The following is a 21,605-nucleotide window of genomic DNA, read 5'->3' as shown; positions in this document are numbered from 1 at the left end:
AGAAAACAGAGAGTCGCGATAAATGGTTCATTCTCTGGTTGGCAATCAGTAACGAGTGGGGTGCCGCAGGGATCAGTGCTGGGACCCCAACTATTTACAATCTATATTAACGACTTGGAAGAGGGGATTGACTATAACATAGCCAAGTTTGCTGACGATACAAAGATGGGAGGAAGGGCACTGTGTGAGAAGGACATAAAGAGGCTGCAGGAGGACATAGACAGGCTAAGTGAGTGGGCAAGGATTTGGCAGATGGAGTATAATGTTGGAAAGTGTGAGGTCATGCACTTGGCAGAAAAAAATCAAAGAGCAAGTTATTATTTAAATGGAGAAAGATTGCAAAGTGCTGCAGTACAGTGGGACCTGGGGGTACTTGTGCATGAAACATAAAAGGATAGTATGCAGGTACAGCAAGTGATCAGGAAGGCCAATGGAATCTTGGCCTTTATTGCAAAGGGGATGGAGTATAAAAGCAGGAAAGTCTTGTTACAGCTGTACAGGGTATTGATGAGGCCACCCTGGAATACCGCGTGCAGTTTTGGTTTCCATATTTACGAAAGAATATACTTGCTGTGGAGCAGTTCAGAGAAGGTTCACTAGGTTGATCCCGTGAATGAGGGGATTGACTTATGAGGAAAGGTTGAGTAGGTTGGGCCTCTACTCATTGGAATTTAAAAGAATGAAGGGTGATCTTATGGAAACATATAAGATTATGAGGGGGCTTGACAAGGTGGATGCAGAGAGGATGTTTCCACTGGTGGGGGAGACTAGAACTAGAGGTCACGATTTTGGAATAAGGGGCTGCCCATTTAGAACTGAGATGAGGAGAAATTTCTTCTCTTAGAGGGTTGTGAATCTGTGGAATTCGCTGCCTCAGAGAGCTGTGGAAGCAGGGACATTGAATACATTTAAGACAGAAATAGACAGTTTCTTAAACGATAAGGGGATAAGGGGTGATGGGGAGCGGGCGGGGAAGTGGAGCTGAGTCCATGATCAGATCATCCATGATCTTATTGAATGGCGGAGCAGGCTCGAGGGGCCTTATGGCCTACTCCTGTTCCTATTTCTTATGTTCTTATATGACCATTCTTGAGCCACTAAGTATTGAAACAGCCGATCATCATGATCAGGTACAGTGGAATTGCTTTCATAGGAACATAGGAATTGCCAGACGAGACAAGACCAAAGTCCTAGTAGTCGCATGATACAATGGTAATGGAGCTGTTGACTAACCATAACGATCAATCTCTATCAATTAGTCTACAACAGACTCAGACATGAGATGAGGAAAACCCAAGTGGTGGAGAGCTTTGGGAACCTTAGGTCCAAAGTCACCTTTTTCCTCCCAAGTATGGTACACTTATATGTCGGGGCCGAAATTCAGGGTTTCAAAGAGACCCGTTAATGCCCGTTTGCGGCGGCCATTCCTAAAAATCCAGTGACCGCTGCTTTGGGGTCAACAGGCCGACACGATCAAAATTCAGGTCAGGGATTTTTTGGCCTGGATCCCATTCCGCCCAAGTAGATGCACCGCCAATTTAAAATTAAATACATACTTACCCAGAGATTTTCACCTCGATCTGTGGATCCCCCGCCGCGTGGAGCCTCCAGCAGGTCTGTCTGCCAGTGCACCCTCTGAAGACTGTGTGCAGCTCGGCAGTGCGGCCGCCCTTATAGGGGAGGGCCCACTGCCTCGGCCGCAATGGAATCATTTTTGCCGGCCGACTTTCCGATTGGTCAGCAAAATACTGGCCCCAGGTTCGGCCGGGCCACCAACGGGCAGCCTTGCAACCTCCCCCCTCGCCCCCCCCCCCCCCCCTTGGGTGCCAGGCCGCTGGCCCATCGAAACCTTCCCTGGTGGTCCAGTGTCCAAAGTTAAAAAAATGATCGAATCTCTCCCCTTTAACGGAAGGGAGAGAGCATGGTGACGCACACGCGCTGATTGGCAGCGGTGGACGGCCCAAATGACCCATTTTCAGCCAGTCAGTCTGGCTTTGAGTCTAAGGCCTGCCCCATTATGACCCATTTCCTGCAGGACTTTGAAAAAAATTTAAAAGTCCTGAAAATCCACTGAAAACATAATAAAATGTTTATAATTTCAACATCAGCAAAAGCTGCAAAAGACAGCACTGCCTACTATATTTGTAGCGGCCTTTTTCCTTTCTCTCTAATACATAAATGTTCCAATAAACTTTACATGAATAAAGCTTTTGAAATCTAGCTCCTAGCTTTTCTTCAAATAATTTTTAAAAACCATACAACTATCGGTAGAAATCATTTACATTAGTTGAGCTGACTAAATGCTACTGATACATTTAGGACAATGGTGCATAATGCATGTGCTCAGACTGCAGGATCTGCTAAATGAGTAACAGCTCTTGGCAAAAATATCAGTTCTAAACCCAGGCTTATGCCTCGTAACTAAAGTACAAAAATAACAAACTTAATATTTACGTTAATGAATTTGTTGTAAATTGCTAAATTTTTGAACGCCTTTTGTATGTTACAAAACTTATTTTCAATCTTTGAAATTTCAGTTACTGAGAAAAAATTAGGGATTTAAAAAAAGTAATTGTTTTGAATGATTTGATTGGTTCATTTTCTTTAATTATGAGTTTTCCTGACTGATCTCTTTCAAGATTGGTTGTTTTCATACGTCATCCCTAGTTTCTCACTAGTAGTTCTCAACTTTCCCAAGAGCGACGGAAATTTCCAGCTGGTTACTGTGCCAGCCACTCATAACGTTGCCACGTGCTGCATTTGCTGGCAATTTAAAGAGTGATTTTCATAATCGTGTACTCCCAGCGGGGAGCGGCATTCATAAGGGAGCACGGGTCAGGGACGGAGCTACAACATGGTCGGCCCAATTCTCCAACTTGTGTCGCACTCGGAGTCAGGGTCATTGAATCACCCCTTTAATCCAAACTCTAATTTAGTAAACGCTTGCCGACCATACAGCCGGTTGCTATGGTAACCAGCTGGCAACCTACATCAACGTTAGGCAAGCTGAGAACGACAGAGTACATCAGCAGTCTAAATATGTTGCTGATTAAAATTCAGCTTGTCTCCCAAGTCGCTCATTTTCTCTGTCCCTTGGTGTGAGTCTCTGATCTGTCTTCTCTCCTCTCCTCCGTATGTCTCGCACTGTTTCTCTCAGTATGTGTGTCTTTCTGTTTCTATCTCTTACACTGCATCTCCTTCCTCAGCATTCCTGCTACACACGTTCTCTCTGGGATGGATTTTCCTGGGTGAAGCTCACCAGAAGAGTAATCCATCTTCCTTGGGCTTTCATCATTATTGGGCCCTTATGGAAGCATAACATTTGTGGAGGACTCACATGCCAGAATCTGACGTGAAACTTCGGATTTTGTTGTTGTGAGATTCTTGGAACATTAGGAACATGAATAGGCCAGACAGCCCCTGTTCTTTCACTTTATTAGACCATGGCTGATCTGTACCTCAACTCCATTTACCAGCCTTTTCTTCATAACCTTGATGACCTCACCCATACAAAACTATTGCGGATGAATTTGCAGCCCCGACGGGCGTGTACGAGGTGCGCAGGCTCCCGTGGGGGCCCCGCAAGTTCTAGGTTTAGCAATGCACTGCTCAGGCGCTGAGGCCAAGAACGTGCAATCTGTCAAGAATCCTCTTGACAAATCGTACGAATCCAAAAGAAAATGGCATTCGCAGGTGGACTAACTTCTGCTCAGCGAATGCCCTTGCAATTCTTATCGGCGTAAGAGTTTAAAAAAATGTTTTAAATAACATTTTAGCCCTTATTTATACATTAAAAACCCTGTCCAATAAGGTAAGTTTATTTTTAGCCCCGTTAAAACATATACGGCTGAAAATTCGACAGCCGCGAGGCGGAACTTCCTGTGCCAGGCACAAAAGTCCCGCGCCGCAAGCTATAGGGGTTTGCCGCCCCCAACAGGAACTGCAGCGCGAGATTTTGCGGCACCTGAATGCAAATTTTCCAACGCTACGTTGAGGGACGCATAGTGCTGGCGGGAAGACAGGGCCTCCTATTCCTTAAAGGGGAGGCCCAGCTGCCGACTAAGCAGGAGGGAGAAGGGGCCACCGCTAGACCACTAGGGAGTAAGGTGCCGTGGTAGTGGCCCGGCACACAAGCTGAGTGCCGGGCTGTAAGATCACGGCACGGACCCCACTCTCTGCAGTGAAGCTGGCCTCGACCGGTAAGTCAGCGATTTTTACATTTTTCTCCGCCGCACCTCCCCTTTAAATTGCGCCTCGCGAGCGGCCTACAGCCCAGTATGCGCCCTGCGCAGCTGTAACGGGCATTGCCCGTGGCGGCTTCACGGGGTGCCACTGAATTTGTGCTTCAGGGCAAAAACGGGTCGTTGCGTACGGTAATGACGTCGTCATCGCCGGTGCAGCGGCCCAGGGCGCTACAGGTAGGAGCGGGACGCTACCGCTTAGCGTCGCCGCTAAACCCCCGCATAATTTTGCAGGTGTCGGTAGCGGCGCCGTGTCCGGCTGAAAAGTCACTTGCACCCTGTAAGCGCCCTTAACGGGAGGAGCAAACGACCCAAATTCTCCCCCATCGTTTTTTTCTTTCAAAAATTTACATTTTAGTGTAAAATATTTAATTAAATTGCATTTTAATTCATTTGAAATATGTATTTTTTTTAAATGTAATTCCTGTGTTCGTGTATTGTGCTTGTGAACCGCATGCACCCCTGAGATACGTGGGCCTCGACCCTCGGGTACCCCGAGAGGCCCAGGAGCACAAATCTACGAACCACCCAGTAAAATCGCAGATTTTTTTGCAAGTCGGAGGCAGCTAACCGCAATCTCTGCCCCAATGATTTCAATCTTGAAACGTCAAATCTCAACCTTGAAAATAGGGAAATTAATAAAGATTAAAGCTGTTCTTGCATGTTTTAAAATGCTACAGCGTTAGATGAATGCAAATTGCTGCTTTCTTCTTTCTTTGCTGCCCGCCTAAAACTTTCCGTGAGCATATCCCTGTTCTTCTGATCGGTTTTAATATTCCTGCCACTGTTAACGTGTATGTGATTCTATGCAAGGTTAGAAAGGCACCTAGACGAAGGATCATCCAGGGTCCATGCTCAAAAAGGATGAGGGCCACTTCACACCCAGCACCTTATTCCGGAGGCTGTATTGGAAACACAGCCGAGAACCCCTCCTCTAGTCTCCTGGCAGTAGCAGTGCACTTAAAAGGAGCTGTGGAACAGGTAGTCACGCACCCCAAATCCCACCTTGGAAGACGTGAATAAAAAGGAAGCCCCGTGCTGACATTGGACACTCCCTCTTCTCAATAAAACACTGTTGGTATTACATAACTGTTCTGTTTGTCTTGTTCATCTACATTCAAAATGCACAAACAAGTATAAGAACATCAGAAATAGGAGCAGGAGTAGGCCCCACAGCCCCTCGAGCCTGCTCCGTCATTCAATAAGATCATGGCTGATCTTCTACCTCAACTCCACTTTCCCGCAATATCACCATATCGCTGGATTCCCTTCGTTCCCTGTGTGTGTAGAATGACAGTGTGAGAATAGGAGGAGGACGCAGGCTTTAAAAACAAATTACAGTGGGATAGATTAGTGCTGTGGTCAGGGGGAAGGAGGATTCTTGCCCTGTGGTAGAGAAAGAGTTGTGAGCAGCTTAGGTGGGGGCCAGATTCATTTCTCTCATCAACAGCTAGGGACCTTGTGGCTGTTGTTCCTTGTCCGCCTGCAAATAGAATCATAGAATATTACCGCCCACAAGATGACCATTCATCCCATTGAGCCTCTGCCTGCTCTTTGAAAGTTATATTCACCAAAGCCTTGCAATTTTCTCCCCAGCAAGTACTTATCCAATTTCCTTTTGAAAGTCATTACTGAATCTGCTTCCACCACCCTTTCAGGCAGTGCATCCCAGATCATAATAACTCGCTCTGTTAAAAAAAAATCATCTCACCTCTGGCTCTTTTGTCAATGATCTTAAATCTGTGTCCATCTCCAAAAAAGGAGGGGTTGCATCATATCAAAAACAGACGAACAGCATTCCCTAACAAATACTGAAGCAGTGAAGGCATTTTTTTTTACATTCAAAAAGTCAAAAATAAACACCTTTCATTAAAATACCATAGCAGCAAGCGGAGTGCGACACAGACCCTGCGATCTGCAGCAAAGGCAGCTGCGACCAGTAAGTTGGCCATTTTTTTCTTTTTCTCCGCCGCACCTCCCCTTTAATTTTCGCACCGCGAGCGGCCTACAGCCCAGTACCCGCCCCACGAAGCTGTCACTGGCATTGCCCGTGGCAACTTGACGGAGCGCTAACGACTTTTCGCTCTGGGGTGAAAACGGGTTGCTGCGCACAGTAATGACATCGTCATTGCTGCCGCAACGGCCTGGGACGCTACCGGTAGGAGCGGTGGCGCTATCGGGTTAGCACCCCCGCTAAATTCCCATGGAATTTTGCGGGAGTCGGTAGCGTCACCGCGCCCAGGCGAAAAGTCGTTTGCGCCCTGTAAGTGCCCCTAACGGGAGGTGCAAACAACCCGAATTTTTGCCCCCATAATTTTTATTTTCCAAAGGCATCTCAATGGCTGCTGTGGACCCAGTAGGGCCAGGTTATTATGGGAGCAGTCTGGCCCCTGATCTGCACTGTGTTATATTACAGAAAATCTGTGTGCAGAGCCATCTGACATTCATTTACATTGCAGTGCCCTCTTCGAGCGCAGTTAGACGTAAACGTCAGAAGAGCCATTTGAGAAAATTGGAGCCAATGTTATTCAGGCACAGAATGAGCACTCATTTTTCAGGCACTAAACACAGGACACTCTTTGTTTTACTAATTCTTGGGATGTTAGCGTCGCTAGCAAGGCCGGCATTGATTGCCCATCCCCACTTGTCCTTGAAAGGGCAGTGTTGGTCCACTTCTTGAACGGCTGCAGTCCACATGGTGAAGGAGCTCCCACAACATTGTTGGGTAGGGAGTTTTCAACCAGTGACAATGAAAGAGAGGGGAACTTTAAGGTGATGGTGTTTCCATACGCCTGCTGCTTTTGTCCTTCTAGGTGGTACAGGTCGCGGGCATGGGAGGAACAGTCAAAGAAGCCCTGGCGCGTTGACTTCAATGATATTGATGGCGGAGGACTCGGCAATGGAAACGCCATTGAATGTCAAAGGGGGTTGATTGGATTTCCTCTTGTTGGTGGTGATCACTGCCTGATGTGGTGTGATGCAAATGTAACTTGCCAAGCCTGGATGTTGTCCAGGTCTTGGTGCATGTGGGCATGAACTGCTTCATTATCTGATGATTTGTAAATGAATCTCAACACTGTGCAATCATCAGCGGACAGCCCCACTTCTAACCTTATAATAAAGAGAAGCAGTTGATTCCAATAACCAGAATTATCTTCCTTTGTGCTAGATATGACTCCAGACATGGGAGACCTTTCCTCTTGATTTCCATCGACTATTTACTTGGGCTCCTCGGTCGAATGCTGCCTTGATGTCGAGAGCAGTCACTCTCCACACAGGAATTCAGCTCTTGTGTCCATGTTTGAACCAAGCCTCTAATGAGGTCCAGAGTCGAGTGAACCTGGTGGAACTCAAACTTTTCATCAGTGAGCAGGTTATTGGTGAGTAATTGCTGCTTGATAGCACTGTTGATCACTCCTTCCATCACATCACTGATGATTGGGAGTAGGCTAACAGGGCAGTAATTTTCTGGGTTTGGGTTTGCCCTGCTTTTTATGGACAGGACATACCCGTGCAATTTTCCACTTTGTTGGGTATATTCCAGTGTTGTGTATGCACTGGAACACGCTTGCTAGTTCTATCGCATAGGTCTTCAGTACTACAGCCAGGATGTTGTCAGGGCCCAGTACGCTCTGCCATTTCTTTGAAATGAATTGACTTGGCTGAAGACCGGCATCTGTGATGGTGGGGGCCCCAGGAGGAGGCCAAGAAGGATCATCCACTTAGCACTTCTGGCTGAAGCCACTAGTTGTTGTCGCTGAACTGGACCAGCTGCTCGGGGCAGGTCTAGTTCCAGAGCAGAAATGTAAATTCAATATTTTGAAGTACAGTACATTTATCTCAATTGCTTCAAACTGACAAATGTACATTGTTCCAAACCCTGAATTATATTTATGTTTCCCCCTTCTTTTAAATCCTTCCATTGCCATACAATGCTTCCTGAGGTCCAGGGGCCACCTGCAGCTAGGTCCCTATCTATGCAGCCACTACGAGATATGCAAAGCAACTTGGGGGGTCCTTCACTGTTCACTTGCTCTTCCTGTCCGTGGAAAAGTTCCTGACCTCTGCTACCGATGACTTGGCAGGACGTTAGGAAAATAATATACCATGTGGGGAAACTGGTGTAAATTTGTGCCTGGCACTGAATTTGTACTACCCCATTAGGCGACCAAATTAAAGTTGAAGCATTTTGTCCACCATAACCCAATTTATAGGGCTAGATTTTCGGCTCCTCTCCGCTCTGTTTTTCGCCCACAATGGCGGCGGTGAGGTCTTCTGGGCGGGTGGTCAGCCTCCCGCGCCCCGCAGCGATCAGTCGGATCCAGTTTTGCGGCGATGTGAAGCAGCACCGCCGGAAGAGCTGCGCCGGTGTGCAACGCCGCTGTTTGCGACACCGGTGTGAGTTTGAGCTCCTGCCCGACCCATCCGCACGGAAGCGCGCTTCGCAATGACCGCCTGGGAAATCAAGAGCGGTTCAACCATCCCGTCGGCAAAGAGGTGAGTAATGGACTCCAAAGGTAAGCGCGATTCTTTTTTCTTTAATATTTTTAGTGATTGGTGTTGTAGTGGTGCGGGGCAATGTTTTGCGAATGTTTTTGTGGGGGGTTTTTAGTTCCCCCCCCCCCACCCCCTCCACCACCCCAGGAGTCTCTTGGAGCACTCTCAGCCCTGTTTTTTAGTTTGGGAGTTTCCCATCGTAGCGCCAAGAGAGGTGTACAATGCCTCTCTTAGCGCTGCACCCCCTAACGCGGGGCCCAGATACCCAAACTTACTACTGAGGCGCAAACTATTCCCGGCCGCTAACTTACCCGCCCCGCTCCCATTATCGCCCCAAAAAGAGAAAAGCCTAAAATCCGCCCCAAAGTGTTTTTGAATTTAAGTAAAATGTAAAAGAGAGACAAAATGTTTCAATATACATTTTAATTTTAAAAGACCCTCTTGGTTGCTTCATTACTCTCAATTTCGATAAAGAACAGCTGATCCAAGTGGGACCACACGGCAGTTTCTTCCTCCACACCACTTTGTCTCTCTATTGATCTGTGGCTCGGGTCTCATCCCGCACTGCATTCGCCTGACAGCTCATGACCATCGAGTAACTGTTCTACCCCCTCCCGCCTCCAGTGACCAGCAATTTTTCTTCTTCATCTGCCTGAGTGAGTCACCACGGTCTAAACCCACCAATCGAAGAATGTCAACAATCATCAACTGCGGAGAATGGGCCGTAATGATTTTTTTTTGAATGCACACAAGAAAATTCTACAAATCCCGGTCAATACTTTAGTATGAAATCTTTTCTCGGGGACATTTCATCTCCCCGTTCCTATAATCTGCCTTGCAAATTGTGAATTGAATGCACAAGCCGACTGAAGATAATAATCAGGTACGTTCTCAGATCAGACATCACCTTCCTCTCGGCAAGGATGTTCAGTGCGAAGCTGTATTCTTACTCAACGCCACTTCTCTCAGTGCAAGGTTGCCCTTTCACCACCTCTCTGTTCTACATGCATTGCATGATATTCTATCAGGGCGCCCAAAACAGATAAGCTACAGCAAGAAACCCAATTTTACCTAACCGCCCCCCTCGCTCCCGCCCGCACTCCCCACCACCATCTGCCCACCTTCTCTTTTTAGATTTTGCTCAGGTCACAGACTGCTGTGGAGAAACTTCATTACCAAACCATACAATCCTCCTATACAGCACTGGCCGAAGGCTCAGTATTCTGTGCATTTAAAATTTAAAGGGCTATATTATAAAAGGAATTATTCACCTTGGAATATAAATGCAGGAGCTGTCTCCTTTCTTGTTACTTCCAGTAAGCACTAAACGTGGTCCCTGTGGCAAAAAAAAAAGCTGCACATTGTTCAAAGCCAATGTATGAAAGTGGAAAGACAGTTCCAGTTTGACAGTTGTCAGGGTGCAAGTGCCATTGTGACTGCCTTGATTTCCCTGACTGCTCCGATGGTAATAAAATATGAAAACGAAAAGTTATCGAGCACCGAAGGAAATGAAACCACAGCTTGGGATCATCCACCAATAGATTAAAATACAACTGTGGCGCGACTGAGGGCAAACATTACGCTTAGAATTCAATCTAATCTGTCCAAATATCACAACTGACTGACTAGTACGCGGCAAGGTCTGTCCTCCAAGTCTTCATGGAGCCAAAAGGAACAAGTGATTCTAGGTGCATTTGATGCACAAATGCATATCACGCCGGACATATTTTTTTATAAATATTATTTGTGCACGGGATGTGGGTGATGCTGGCGAGGCTGCACCAACGTCAGTTTTCTCGATCAGGCCAACATCCCCAGCATTGAAGCACTGACCACACTCGACCAGCTCCGTTGGGCAGGCCACATCGTCCGCATGCCCGGCACAAGACTCCCAAAGCAAGCGCTCTACTCAGAACTCCTACGCGGCAAGCGAGCCCCAGGTGGGCAGAGGAAACGTTTCAAGGACACCCTCAAAGCCTCCATGATAAAATGCAACATCCCCACTGACACCTGGGAGTCCCTGGCCCAAGACCACCCTAAGTGAAGGAAGAGCATCTGGGAGGGCGCTGAGCACCTTGAGCCTCATCGCCGAGAGCAGGCAGAAATCAAACGCAGGCAGCGGAAGGAGCGTGCGGCAAACCAGACTCCCCACCCACCCTTTCCTCCAACGACTGTCTGTCCCACCTGCAACAGAGACTGTAATTCCTGAATTAGACTGTTCAGTCACCTGAGAACTCACTTTTGGAGTGGAAGCAAGTCGAGGGACTGCCTATGATGATGATTGCCCATCCCTAGTTGCTCTGAGAAAGTGCTTGTGAGCTTTCTCCTTGAACTGCAGTTCTTGTTCTGCTGGGGCTCCCACGGTTCTGTCTCGATAAACACACACTCGGTTCCATCTTAAATTTGACGTGCGTTTAGAATTTCAATGTGCAATTTCACTAACCATGTAGATTCCACAGCATCTACCAGGGTCCAGCTCAAGCTGTCCGACAGTGCCCAGAGTTCCCAGGTTTTTTTCAAATGTCCGGATTCTCTTCCAAGTATGAATTTAAGCTTTTTTAAGAATTACTGTAGCAGTCACATACAGGGTGACTCACATATAACAACTCTCCCAAATTCCATCCAATCCCCTGCCTCCACCCTTCAACAAAAGAATTTCACAAACCTCGCATAAGTCAGGGGTCAACGTACAAAGCTTCTATCCATCAAAATCCTCATCGGTGTAGAACATAAGAAATAGGAGCAGGAGTAGGCCCTATAGCTCATCGAGTCTGCTCCACCATTCAATAAGATCATGGCTAATCTTCGACCTCAACTCCACTTTCCTGCCCGATCTCCATATTGTAGTTTGCACAAATGCATTTTCTCAAACTCATTACATCCAGAAAAAAGGGAGGTATTCAAGAACTGGAGGCAGAGCAAGAAGAGTCAAGGTGGTTGATGCCTGGTGTTGTGGGTCTGAGTTATGAAGAAAGACTGGAGACACTTGTTTTTATACTAGAAAGGAGGTTCTGATCGATGATCTTATAGAGGTTTGTTAAAGAAAATTAAACCATATTACTTTAAATTAGATTGCGGAAATGTAACAAGGAGACACAGGTTCAAACCAATAAAAGGAACTTTCGGGCTGATTATCAGGGAATTCTTCACACAGAGTGATCAATGTGTGGAATAGACTGCCAAATGAGGTACTGGAGGCGAAAAGCCTGGAATGATTTAAGGATGTTACAGGGACCTAGGGATCTTTCTGAATGGATCAATTTTGATGCGGCAAATGACTTTCCTCACCCGTAATTATATTGTAATCCCAAGCGGGGACATAATTTATATTGTTATACATGAGAAAATAAGGTAATTGATGATTTTGTAGGAATTTTATTTTGCTGTATAACTAGTTCAGGAATTGTATCTAAATGACAGCATTTGCGTGAATTCCTCTGCAGCAACATCATCAGAATTCTCTGAAGATTTCCTCTGTTCAGTATTTCCAGTGAAAGGAAGTGTTTAGCCTAGATTATGTACTCAAGTCACTGGAGTGAAGCTTGAGGCCCCCATCCTTCTGACTCGGAGGCAAGAATGCTACCACTGAGCCACAGCTGATGCAGAAAACGTGCAAATGATAAGTTAAAGTGAGCTTAGCTTTGGCGGATTATGTTTTTTTAATCAGCATAAGCAAGCAGCTTGTAAAGATATTCAGCAGTCAAATAACGTACAAATGTGGCATGTAGGCTTGACCAGTTTGATCTAAACGATAAGAGCAATTACGCAGTTACAAGCAAAAGTTTGAAGAAACCCAAGGAGCAGCAGGTGGAGAATGGATTAGTTCACCTAATTCGGAACTAAGGAATTGCAGCTTAGAAAAAATGATTATAGTTGTGGACCTAGCAAGGATCCTCAAAAAATAAAGCCACAACCATCCAGAAAAACTAGCAATTAATTGTACTAGGAACTAGCAGAGGGAATTGTGGTCAAACTGCCAGCCAACCAAATCATGGAATATAATGCATTGGTTGAATACTTGAGCAGAAATACAGCTCGTTTCCTTCATACTTTCATGGTAGTTAACTCAGGTCAAAAGTGAGCCTTGAGCTGGTTATGGAGCCAAGGACCTTTGAGTGCCATGAGTGTCAGTGATATAGGGCCTGAGTTTGGTGAAAGTTCCGCCAAAGTACCGTCCAAAGGGTCGCTGAGATCCTGACGGTAATTTGGGCGAAAGCTTCATGAAAAAACGTGGGAAAGACTGTCCGGTGGCTAAAATGGGCCTTGCACGACGGTTTTGAGCAGCAGCAGGCGGTAGCTCCCATTCTGGGCGGCAATTGCAATCCGCGGCAAAGTACCGCCGAGGATTGAGTCGGGCCCAGGGAGGGGGGAAACTGATAAAATAAAACATTTTCAAAACAAAAAAAACCCACCAGAAATCCTTCACCCATCCAACTACATCGCTGCAAAAGAAATAAAGAAAACAAGTGCACTAACCTTTTTTTGCAGGTCTTCATACTTACCGTTGAGGTAAGACCTGCCTCCACACGGCGGTCTTTTCCCCTGCTGGAGCTGAGGACCGCCCAGACCAAACTGGCAACTCAGTGGGCGGGAGGACTCATGTGGGCATTGCACGCCGGCAGACAGTATCCAGTGGTCTTCTCTTCCCGCCGGCGGGAGGACTTCACCAAACTCGCTCGGCGGGGAGAGCGCCCAGAATCCAGGGAGACCGCTGCACCAGACGCAAGTCCACCAATCTCAGGCCCATTGAAACCCAATGGTTTGTAATTAAGAACTGACATCATTTAGCAAATCGCAACTTGATTTCTAAGTTCAAGCCAAAGTAGAGCGAAGGACATCTTTCTAATGGATCTTAAGAGATATGAACTGTATAAATGAAATAAACATGGACATTGTTAAAGAAGCATCTGATTGTATTTGAGAGGAATTACTATCAGTTAGGGTAAGCAGAATCTAACAATCCACTGTCATAAATTAATCAATAGAAAACACCATCCCAGTGCCAGGACATCAAGAGGTAGCACCTTTGTAGCAGCATAAGTGTAATTAGGTAAGTTATAAGGCACTTTTATTTAACTAAATTGCAGCCTATGACAAAATTGCAATCTCATGCCATTGGCTGCAGTTGGAAAGATGAACAACTGGACTTACATTGTTCCAGAGGCTGTGAAGACCCACTTATGCTTGAGTGCTGTGAATTGCTACTGGATTCGGTGGCTCCACCCTGGCCGGAGAACGTTGTTAGATGAGAAAGTACACAGGGGGAGAGCCGCACCACAAAGCCAGTACACAGGGATAGAGTATTACGAGGAAGGCAGTACAAAAGGATAGAGTACCCGCCCTCCTATATGCTTCAGAGACATGGACTATGTACAGCAGGCACCTCAAAGCATTGGAGAAGCACCACCAACGCTGCCTCCACAAGATTCTGCAAATCCATTGGCAGGATAGGTGCACCAACATCAGTGTTCTCGCTCAGGCCAGCATCCCCAGCATCGAAGCATTGACCACGCTTGATCAGCTCCGACGGATGGGCCACATCGGCCACATGCCCGATACTAGACTCCCAAAACAAGCGCTCTACTCAGAGCTCCGACACGGGAAGCGAGCCCCAGGTGGGCAGAGCAAATGCTTCAAAGACACCCTCAAAGCCTCCTTGAAAAAGTGCAACATCCCCACTGAGAATCCCTGGCCCAAGACCGCTGAAAATGGAGAAGCATCCGGGAAGGCGCCGAACACCTTGAGTCGCTTCGCCGGGAGTACGCGGAAGCCAAGCGCAAACAGCAGAAGCGCACGACAATCCAAGCACCCCACCCACCCGTCCCTTCAACCACTGTCTGCCCCACCTGTGACAGAGGATCTAAGTCCCGCATTGGACTCATCAGTGACCTGAGAACTCATTGGCCCAGAAATCCCGATCGCGGTCTCCCCGTGGGCAAACTACTGAAAAAAGGAAAAAAAATGCGCACTTACCCGAAGGTGCTACGCCCGCTCGAACTTCTGATCCTGAGGCCTTCACTCACTGCGCATCGGAGCGCGTGCACGCTGGGACGTCTGTATGCTGGAGCTGAAGTTACATGGCTCTGGGCAGCCAATCAAGGTACAATATTTTCTCATTCATAATAATGGGAACTCACTAAGTTGGAGTTCCCATTATTGTGAATGAGAAACCCCACCAAACACACAAAACACTAATAAAAAGATAGAAAAATACACTACATATTTAAGATTCATTTAAATTAAAGTTCTTATAAAAAAATATATTTTCCTGACTTTTTAAAAAAGTTTTTTTAATTATGCTTAAAATAAACTTACCGTAGTTGGGAGGGTTTTTAACAATAAAATATGTTTTTATATGTGTTTATTTAATTTAATTTTAATGTTTATGTATGTTTTTAAACACTTGTGCCTGTAAAAGTAGGCGATATGCCTGCTTTTTCAGGCACAAGATTTTTGAGGACATTTGTTGGGCAAAATATGCGTAAATATCGCAAATCTTGCCCTACAAATGTCCTTGCTCCCGATATGCACGAGATCTGTCAAGCCAGAAACTTGACAGATGGGAAAAGCCAGTTTTCAGCGCATGCGCATTGCACGCTGAAAACCGGCTTTTCCAATGCCTTCCCGGGTCCGTAGAAACTTCGTACGGTCCCGGGACATCGGAATTTCAGGCTCAATAGTGTGGAAGCAAGTCATCCACGACTCCGAGGGACTGCCTAAGAAGAAGAAAAAATTACGAGGAAGGCAGTACACAAGGACATACTATATCATTTCCATACTTAAAAAGGCTAAAACAGTCTTCTGACAACCCCAAGTAGTCTGATTGTCCCATCCAAGGGAGCCAATGTCTATTGCATGTACCTATCGCTGATGGCCCAAATAGTAAGACCCTCCAATTCCTAATATTAAGATTGTAACTTTGTTTTTTTAAGTAAATTTTGATAAATTCAGACTAAAATTATTAATTATTATTAATTATTAATGATGCGCAGGAGAGTACTTTGCACAAACACCCATACAATTTCAGGTCAGACTATAATGCTATGGGATAGATTTTCCGCTTACTGCTTGTGGATGAGAGTGGCGCTGTGTATTGGCTGCCTGTTATAGAAACCTCCCGACTTTCACTCTCACTGAAACCGCACAATCGACCCTAAATTCCACTTTAACGCCGAGAATCGGGGTGTAACACCCATTTTTCTTTTGCTGGGCGGGTTTTTTTCTTTTGGGGGGAAGTTTTCGCCGGCGATAATCTTGGGAATCTTAGCGGTCTTTTGGGCAGCAATTGGACGCTGGCGGGTTGTTAGAAAATTCTAGCCCCTTATTTTCTGCTAATACATCTTCGTGTCCCTTTTTTAAATCTGTCTCTAAGTATGATGCACAGAGAGAGTCCCTTTCACTGTTCCACACCATGTCCACATCTCTTAATTTAAATCCATCTCCTCTACAAACAATGAAGTCACTGGTCGTCTTAATTGACTCTGTGATGTTACACTTCAATTTCCCATCTGTGCCACAATCCTCTCAACTGTCTCTTTTATTAAATGTCAATTTTCTTGTGTGTGTGGTTGGGGTGGGGGGGCGTCGGTGGTAGGATTATTATTCTAATTTTTATATACAAAGCAATATTCCTACCTGCTACGTTCACCACATCAGCCGTTGACACGTTTTGACCATTGACATCAACTTGGAAGGTCACAGCTGCTCCCACCATGCTGGAAGATAATTAAAATTGATGACGGGCTTTAGAGTGGATTCCACACATAGGCAACGGGTAGATTAATTTTTCTATGGAAATTAAGTGGAGGAAACAAAACACAGCACCAATTCTAAACAACTCAAACAACACTTTTATGATGATCATCATTTATAATCCAAACCTGCTCTTACATCATTAGGTACAGGTAGACTCACATGTATGTATTTCAGTCGGCTTTAATCTATTATTCAGCGAAACATTTCCCAACCCTCCTTTTTGCTCCTCTTGTTTCCCCCCCCCCCCAACCTCTCCTGAAGGCACTGTCTCAGGCTGGGGCACAGTTCTAGACTCGGGCACCTAACCCAAACGGCCATTCTTCCTGTGTGAGTCTGGGCAGTAAGTGATGGAGGGTTCATGGTCAAACCTGATGCAATCTTCACTGGGCACCCAGACAGAAAGAAAAAGACAGACTTGCATTTAGATAGCACATTTCATGACCTCAGCATGTCCCAAAAGGCTTTTACAGCCAGTCAAGTACTTTTGAAGTGCAGTCACAGTTGTAATGCAGGAAACGTGGCAGCCAAATTGCACACAGCAAAATCCCAAACACCAAAGTGTTAATGATCAGATGGTCCGCTTTTAGATGTTGATTGAGGGATAAATGTTGTCCCAGGACACTGGTGATAACTCCCCCACTCTTCTTCGAAAGAGTGCCGTGGGATTTTTTTACGTCTACTGGAGAGAGCAGGCGGGCCCTCGTTTTAACGGCTGATCCGAAAGATAGTGCCGAACTCCCTTGGTACTGCGGAGTGTAGGCCTAGATTTGTGCTAAAGTCGCTGAAGTGGAAGTTGAACCCACAACCTTCTGAGGCAGAGGCGAGAGTGCGACCATTCATTCAGTGAAGGAGGGTTCATAGTGATGCCTGGTCCTATCCTTACTGGGTCCTCTAGACCATCTTCCCAGAAAAAATCACTGGATAGTGATCAGGAGTAGGAACCATGACCGATTCGGCCTATACCTAGCCGAGAGCACAAAGGCCCTTTGACGCATCATTAAGAATATTTTCTCTTACACGTTGAAGGTCAAAGTTAACTAGTATACCAGGAATATTTTTTATTGTCAACGCTGGAAAGATACAAGTTTATACAAAACAAACTTTAATCAAAAAAGCAATAAATTAATTTATTTAGAACATTAGTAAATTGCTCTTGGTGTTGCCCATGGTCAGTTCATGAGTATAATTGTTTTATATATAAGATGGCAACAGAGTTGGGAGAGACACTTCAAAGATTCGATCCACAGAGTGACGGAGCCTGCAACTACAATGGATCTAGTGAAAATGAATGGGAGTACACGATATAGCAATTTACCATGGTAAATGTTGACGGATAACAATGGCAAAAAATCCTTACTACAGGAAGTAAAGTTTGTGGACAGAAAATATGGGCTTAATTTTCCCCATGCCCGTTTTCTGGCGTATTGCCAGAGGTACGCCCGTTTTTCTAGGCCAGAAATGCACCAGAAATATTTTGCCAAAGTTTCCCCAATGTATAATTCGAATTTGGTGCCGCACAGCGTGTCCAGTCGCCTCGGGGGGCGGAGCCTGCTGTCTGCGCCGAAAAACGAAGCCGCACCTTATGCGCATCCGCGGCAAAAAAGTTACGTTTTTGACGTCGTTGCAATGGACGCGCATGCACAGTACAGCTCGGATTTGGCAATCGGTCATTTTTAAAGAGCCAGTTGTGTGTGTGAGAAGGAGTGCTGTGTGAGACCATTGGAAAAATCACAGCTGGAGCAGTACAAGATGCAACGCGGTGCAAGGACCAAGAATTCCTTACAGGAGGAAGTGGAGGCGCTAGTTACTGTGATTGAGAACAGATGGCAGGAGCTGGACACCAGCAGAGGTCACATAAAAGTTCCACCCAAAGAAATGAAGAAATTCTGGAACCAAGTTGCAGAAGTTTACTGTGCAATGGTGACTACTATGAGATCTGGAGGCCAGTGTAAAAAGAAGTGGCAGGACCTTGGTCAAGTAGTTAGTGTAAGTAATATTTTCATTTATTCAATGGAATTGCAATTGTAAATGTGACCATCTGTATGTCCCACCCAGCAGAAAGACACCCCCACTAAAAAGTTGCATTTTCACCTTTGCAGAGAAAAATGGCACATAATAAAAGGGAAAGAACGCGAACAGGAGGAGGCCTGGCAAATCTACAGCCACTGACACCCTTGGAAGCGAGGGTCGCTGCTTTGATGGGTCCTGTCTGGAGAAAAGCAATCAGTACTGCACAAGCTGGGCCCACACTCGAGGGAGAGGGTAAGTCCTGCAAATTCATCATGGTCCTTCAAATCAGCCTACTGCCTGGCCTGAGATGTGTGAGCCTACTCATGCCATCCACCCTGCCCCCTCCTCTGTTGCTAACCATTTGACTGTTCCGTTATATTTTGCAGAACTTGAGGCCAACCCTGACAATGCAGAAGAAGATTCAGAAGAGGATGAGCCTGAAGAGGAGAACATCTTCCAATCCAACCCTCCAGACCAGGAACATAGGGGTAAGGGGGAGGGGGAGGGGATGGAGTTGGATGAAGCTCCCACTGTTGCACTGACTTTAGAGGAGGTGCCGCTCATGGAGGTGACAACCCCTTCCGTGACTAGTAGTTTGAGTGTTGGTGAGACATTCCATGGTTTCACACCTTCCGAGGTTGCGGGTCCCAGTGGTGGGGTGCAGCGAGGCACACCCAGGGCTCCACCTTCTGAGGTTGCGGGTCCCAGTGGTGGGGTGCGAGCCACACCCGTGGGGAGGAGGGGAAGGAGAACTCAACCGCACTCTCCTGAGGTGCAGGATCCAACAGATGTGGTTCAGGTTATGTCGTTGAGTGCGGAGAGCATTGATCTTACCCGATCACTCCTGGACGCCATCAGTGGGGTGAGTGATGAGGTAGCAGGACTGTCGGGAGAAGTAACAGCAATGACACGAGAAATGGGTTCGATATCCGGGACCATCAGTGAGCTAATAGTGACCATGAGGGAGGGAATGTCAGAGGTAGTGCAAACACTGTAACTGACTATGAGGGAGGGAATGCTGCAGGTAGTTCAGACAGTTTTGCTCAACATGAGGGAGGGAATGTTGCAGGTCGTTGAGACACTGTCCGGGTTACATGAGGGACGGCATGTTGGAGTTAGCTGCTGCAATAAGGGAATACGCCCAGACCCCGCGCCCATTGACAGAATCAACTGCCACCCACTCCAATCCCCAGACCAGCCTCTGAAGAGCCCCAAGCCTGGCCCTCCAACTTGCCGCCTGATGCCGCTGCCCCCCACCCCCCCGCCCCCCCCACCCCCGCGCTCCCAAAGAGGTGCACAGTACCAGAGATGTTAGAAAGAATAAGCTTGGTACCAAGCCCAGAAACACTGCGCCACCGCCTGCGGGCAGGGGTGGTGGAATGTCCAAGACTAAGCGCAGCGGGCGGTCTTAGAATAAGGGGGAGGAGAGATGGGTGCAGCCTTTCTTTGCTGCTGTTGTTGTTATTATTATTATTGTTACTGTTGTAACTGTTCTCAAATTAAAAGTTTTTTGTAAGTTATGTAAATTTGCAAGTTTATAAGTGATATTACAGTAAAGTTTGATACAAGAATAATTTTATTAAAGTTAAGTTAAGTACATTGTAAACTTTTGAATAAAATATATTTTACATTAAAACTGAATCATGTTCCATTAACACAACACAACATTGCAGAACAGCTTCAAACAGTAAAGCATTCACGGATGAGCTGCTGGCACAAGGCTGAAGCAATCGTTAAAGGGGCACAATGGCCCGCCCTCCTCCGCCGTCATGCTCCGGCCTTGCTTGGCTTTCTCATCCTTGTCATCCTCCTCCTCCTCCACCTGCTCGTCACCTGTATCTTCTACATCATTATCATCAGCCACTCTCACCGCAGGTGGGTCTTCCACTACCAGGTGCTGCTGCCTCATGATGGCTAAGTTATGCAGCATGCAGCACACAACAGTGAACTGACCGACAATCTCAGGGGAGTACAGCAAGTAGCCTCTGGAATGATCCAGGCATCGGAAACACTGTTTCAATATGCCAATGGTCCTCTCAATGTTGCTGCGTGTCGCAATGTGCGACATGTTGTATTGACGGTCAGCTTCCATCCGGGTTACGCGTAGGGGCGTTATGAGCCAGGTGGCGGGGCTGTACCCTTTGTCTCCCAGCAGCCAGCTCTTCCCTTCTGGCTGCTGCTGCTGAAACATGGCAGATATAATGCTGCCGCATAGGGTGAACGCATCACGGGTGCTCCCATGATGCAGGATATCTTGCAGCGACTGACATGATATGATGCATGTCATCACACACGAGCTGCACATTAATGGAGTGGAAACCTTTTCTGTTCCTGTACATCTCTGAATCCTTCAAAGGCGCTCGCAAGGCGATGTGAGTACAATCAATGCAACCTTGTACCTTTGGGAAGCCAGCAGTCCCAGAGAAGCCCACAGCCCTGTCATGGATTGCTTGGGCGGTCATGGGGAACTTTATGAAGTCATTCCTACGCGCATACAGTGCAGCCGTAACCTGGTGAATGGAGGCATGTGTTGCATGTTGAGAGATGGCGCACACATCCCCAGTTGTAGCTTGAAATGATCCGGATGCATAGAATGAAAGTGCAGCTGTAACCTTCACTTCAACTGACAAAGCAGTCCTCCTGATGCTTCTAGGTTGCAGATCTGCTTTGACCAACTCACAGATTACAATTTCTTTGCGGAAACGCAGTCTTCTGACACAGTCTGCATCACTCAGATAAAGGTACGAACGCCTGTCTCGATATACCCGAGGTGGGTAAGGCCTCCTGCCCAATACCCTATGGTCTCTGATGTTCCTGATGTGCAGGGGGAAACTTTGAAAAAATAAATACACCAAAAAAAACGGCACGCGCCAAAATGACCGGGGAAAATTGAGCCCTTGAATGTGATGGAATACTTTCCACTTGCCTGGATGAGTGTAGCTCCAACAACACCCAAGAAGCTCAAAACCACCCAGGACAAAGCAGCCGCTTGGCACCCCATCCACTTAAATGCTGTAAAGAATATATTTTAGGAATATATTTTAGAGGATTTCCTATTGTATTGTTCAGGGTAAATTGGATGTTATGGGGCTTGAACCTCGA

The 21,605-nt window shown here is 46.5% G+C and overlaps 1 protein-coding gene across 2 annotated transcripts in view; it reads right to left on the bottom strand.

The window, feature by feature from the left end:
• The window catches only part of ptprn2 (protein tyrosine phosphatase receptor type N2), a 1,205,047-nt gene that overhangs the window by 555,820 nt on the left and 627,622 nt on the right, over window positions 1-21,605 (bottom strand). For both annotated transcript variants that reach the window (XM_070881617.1, XM_070881618.1), the window contains one exon: window positions 16,374-16,453. In XM_070881617.1, coding sequence (XP_070737718.1) covers window positions 16,374-16,453 — 80 coding nt within the window. The remainder of the gene's footprint in view (window positions 1-16,373; window positions 16,454-21,605) is intronic.

This window comes from Pristiophorus japonicus, chromosome 5 (genome assembly GCF_044704955.1).
Source record: "Pristiophorus japonicus isolate sPriJap1 chromosome 5, sPriJap1.hap1, whole genome shotgun sequence".
Classification (NCBI taxonomy): domain Eukaryota; kingdom Metazoa; phylum Chordata; class Chondrichthyes; family Pristiophoridae; genus Pristiophorus; species Pristiophorus japonicus.
The sequence above is the reverse complement of the archived record's forward strand: the minus strand, read 5'-3'. Positions and strand labels throughout refer to the sequence as shown.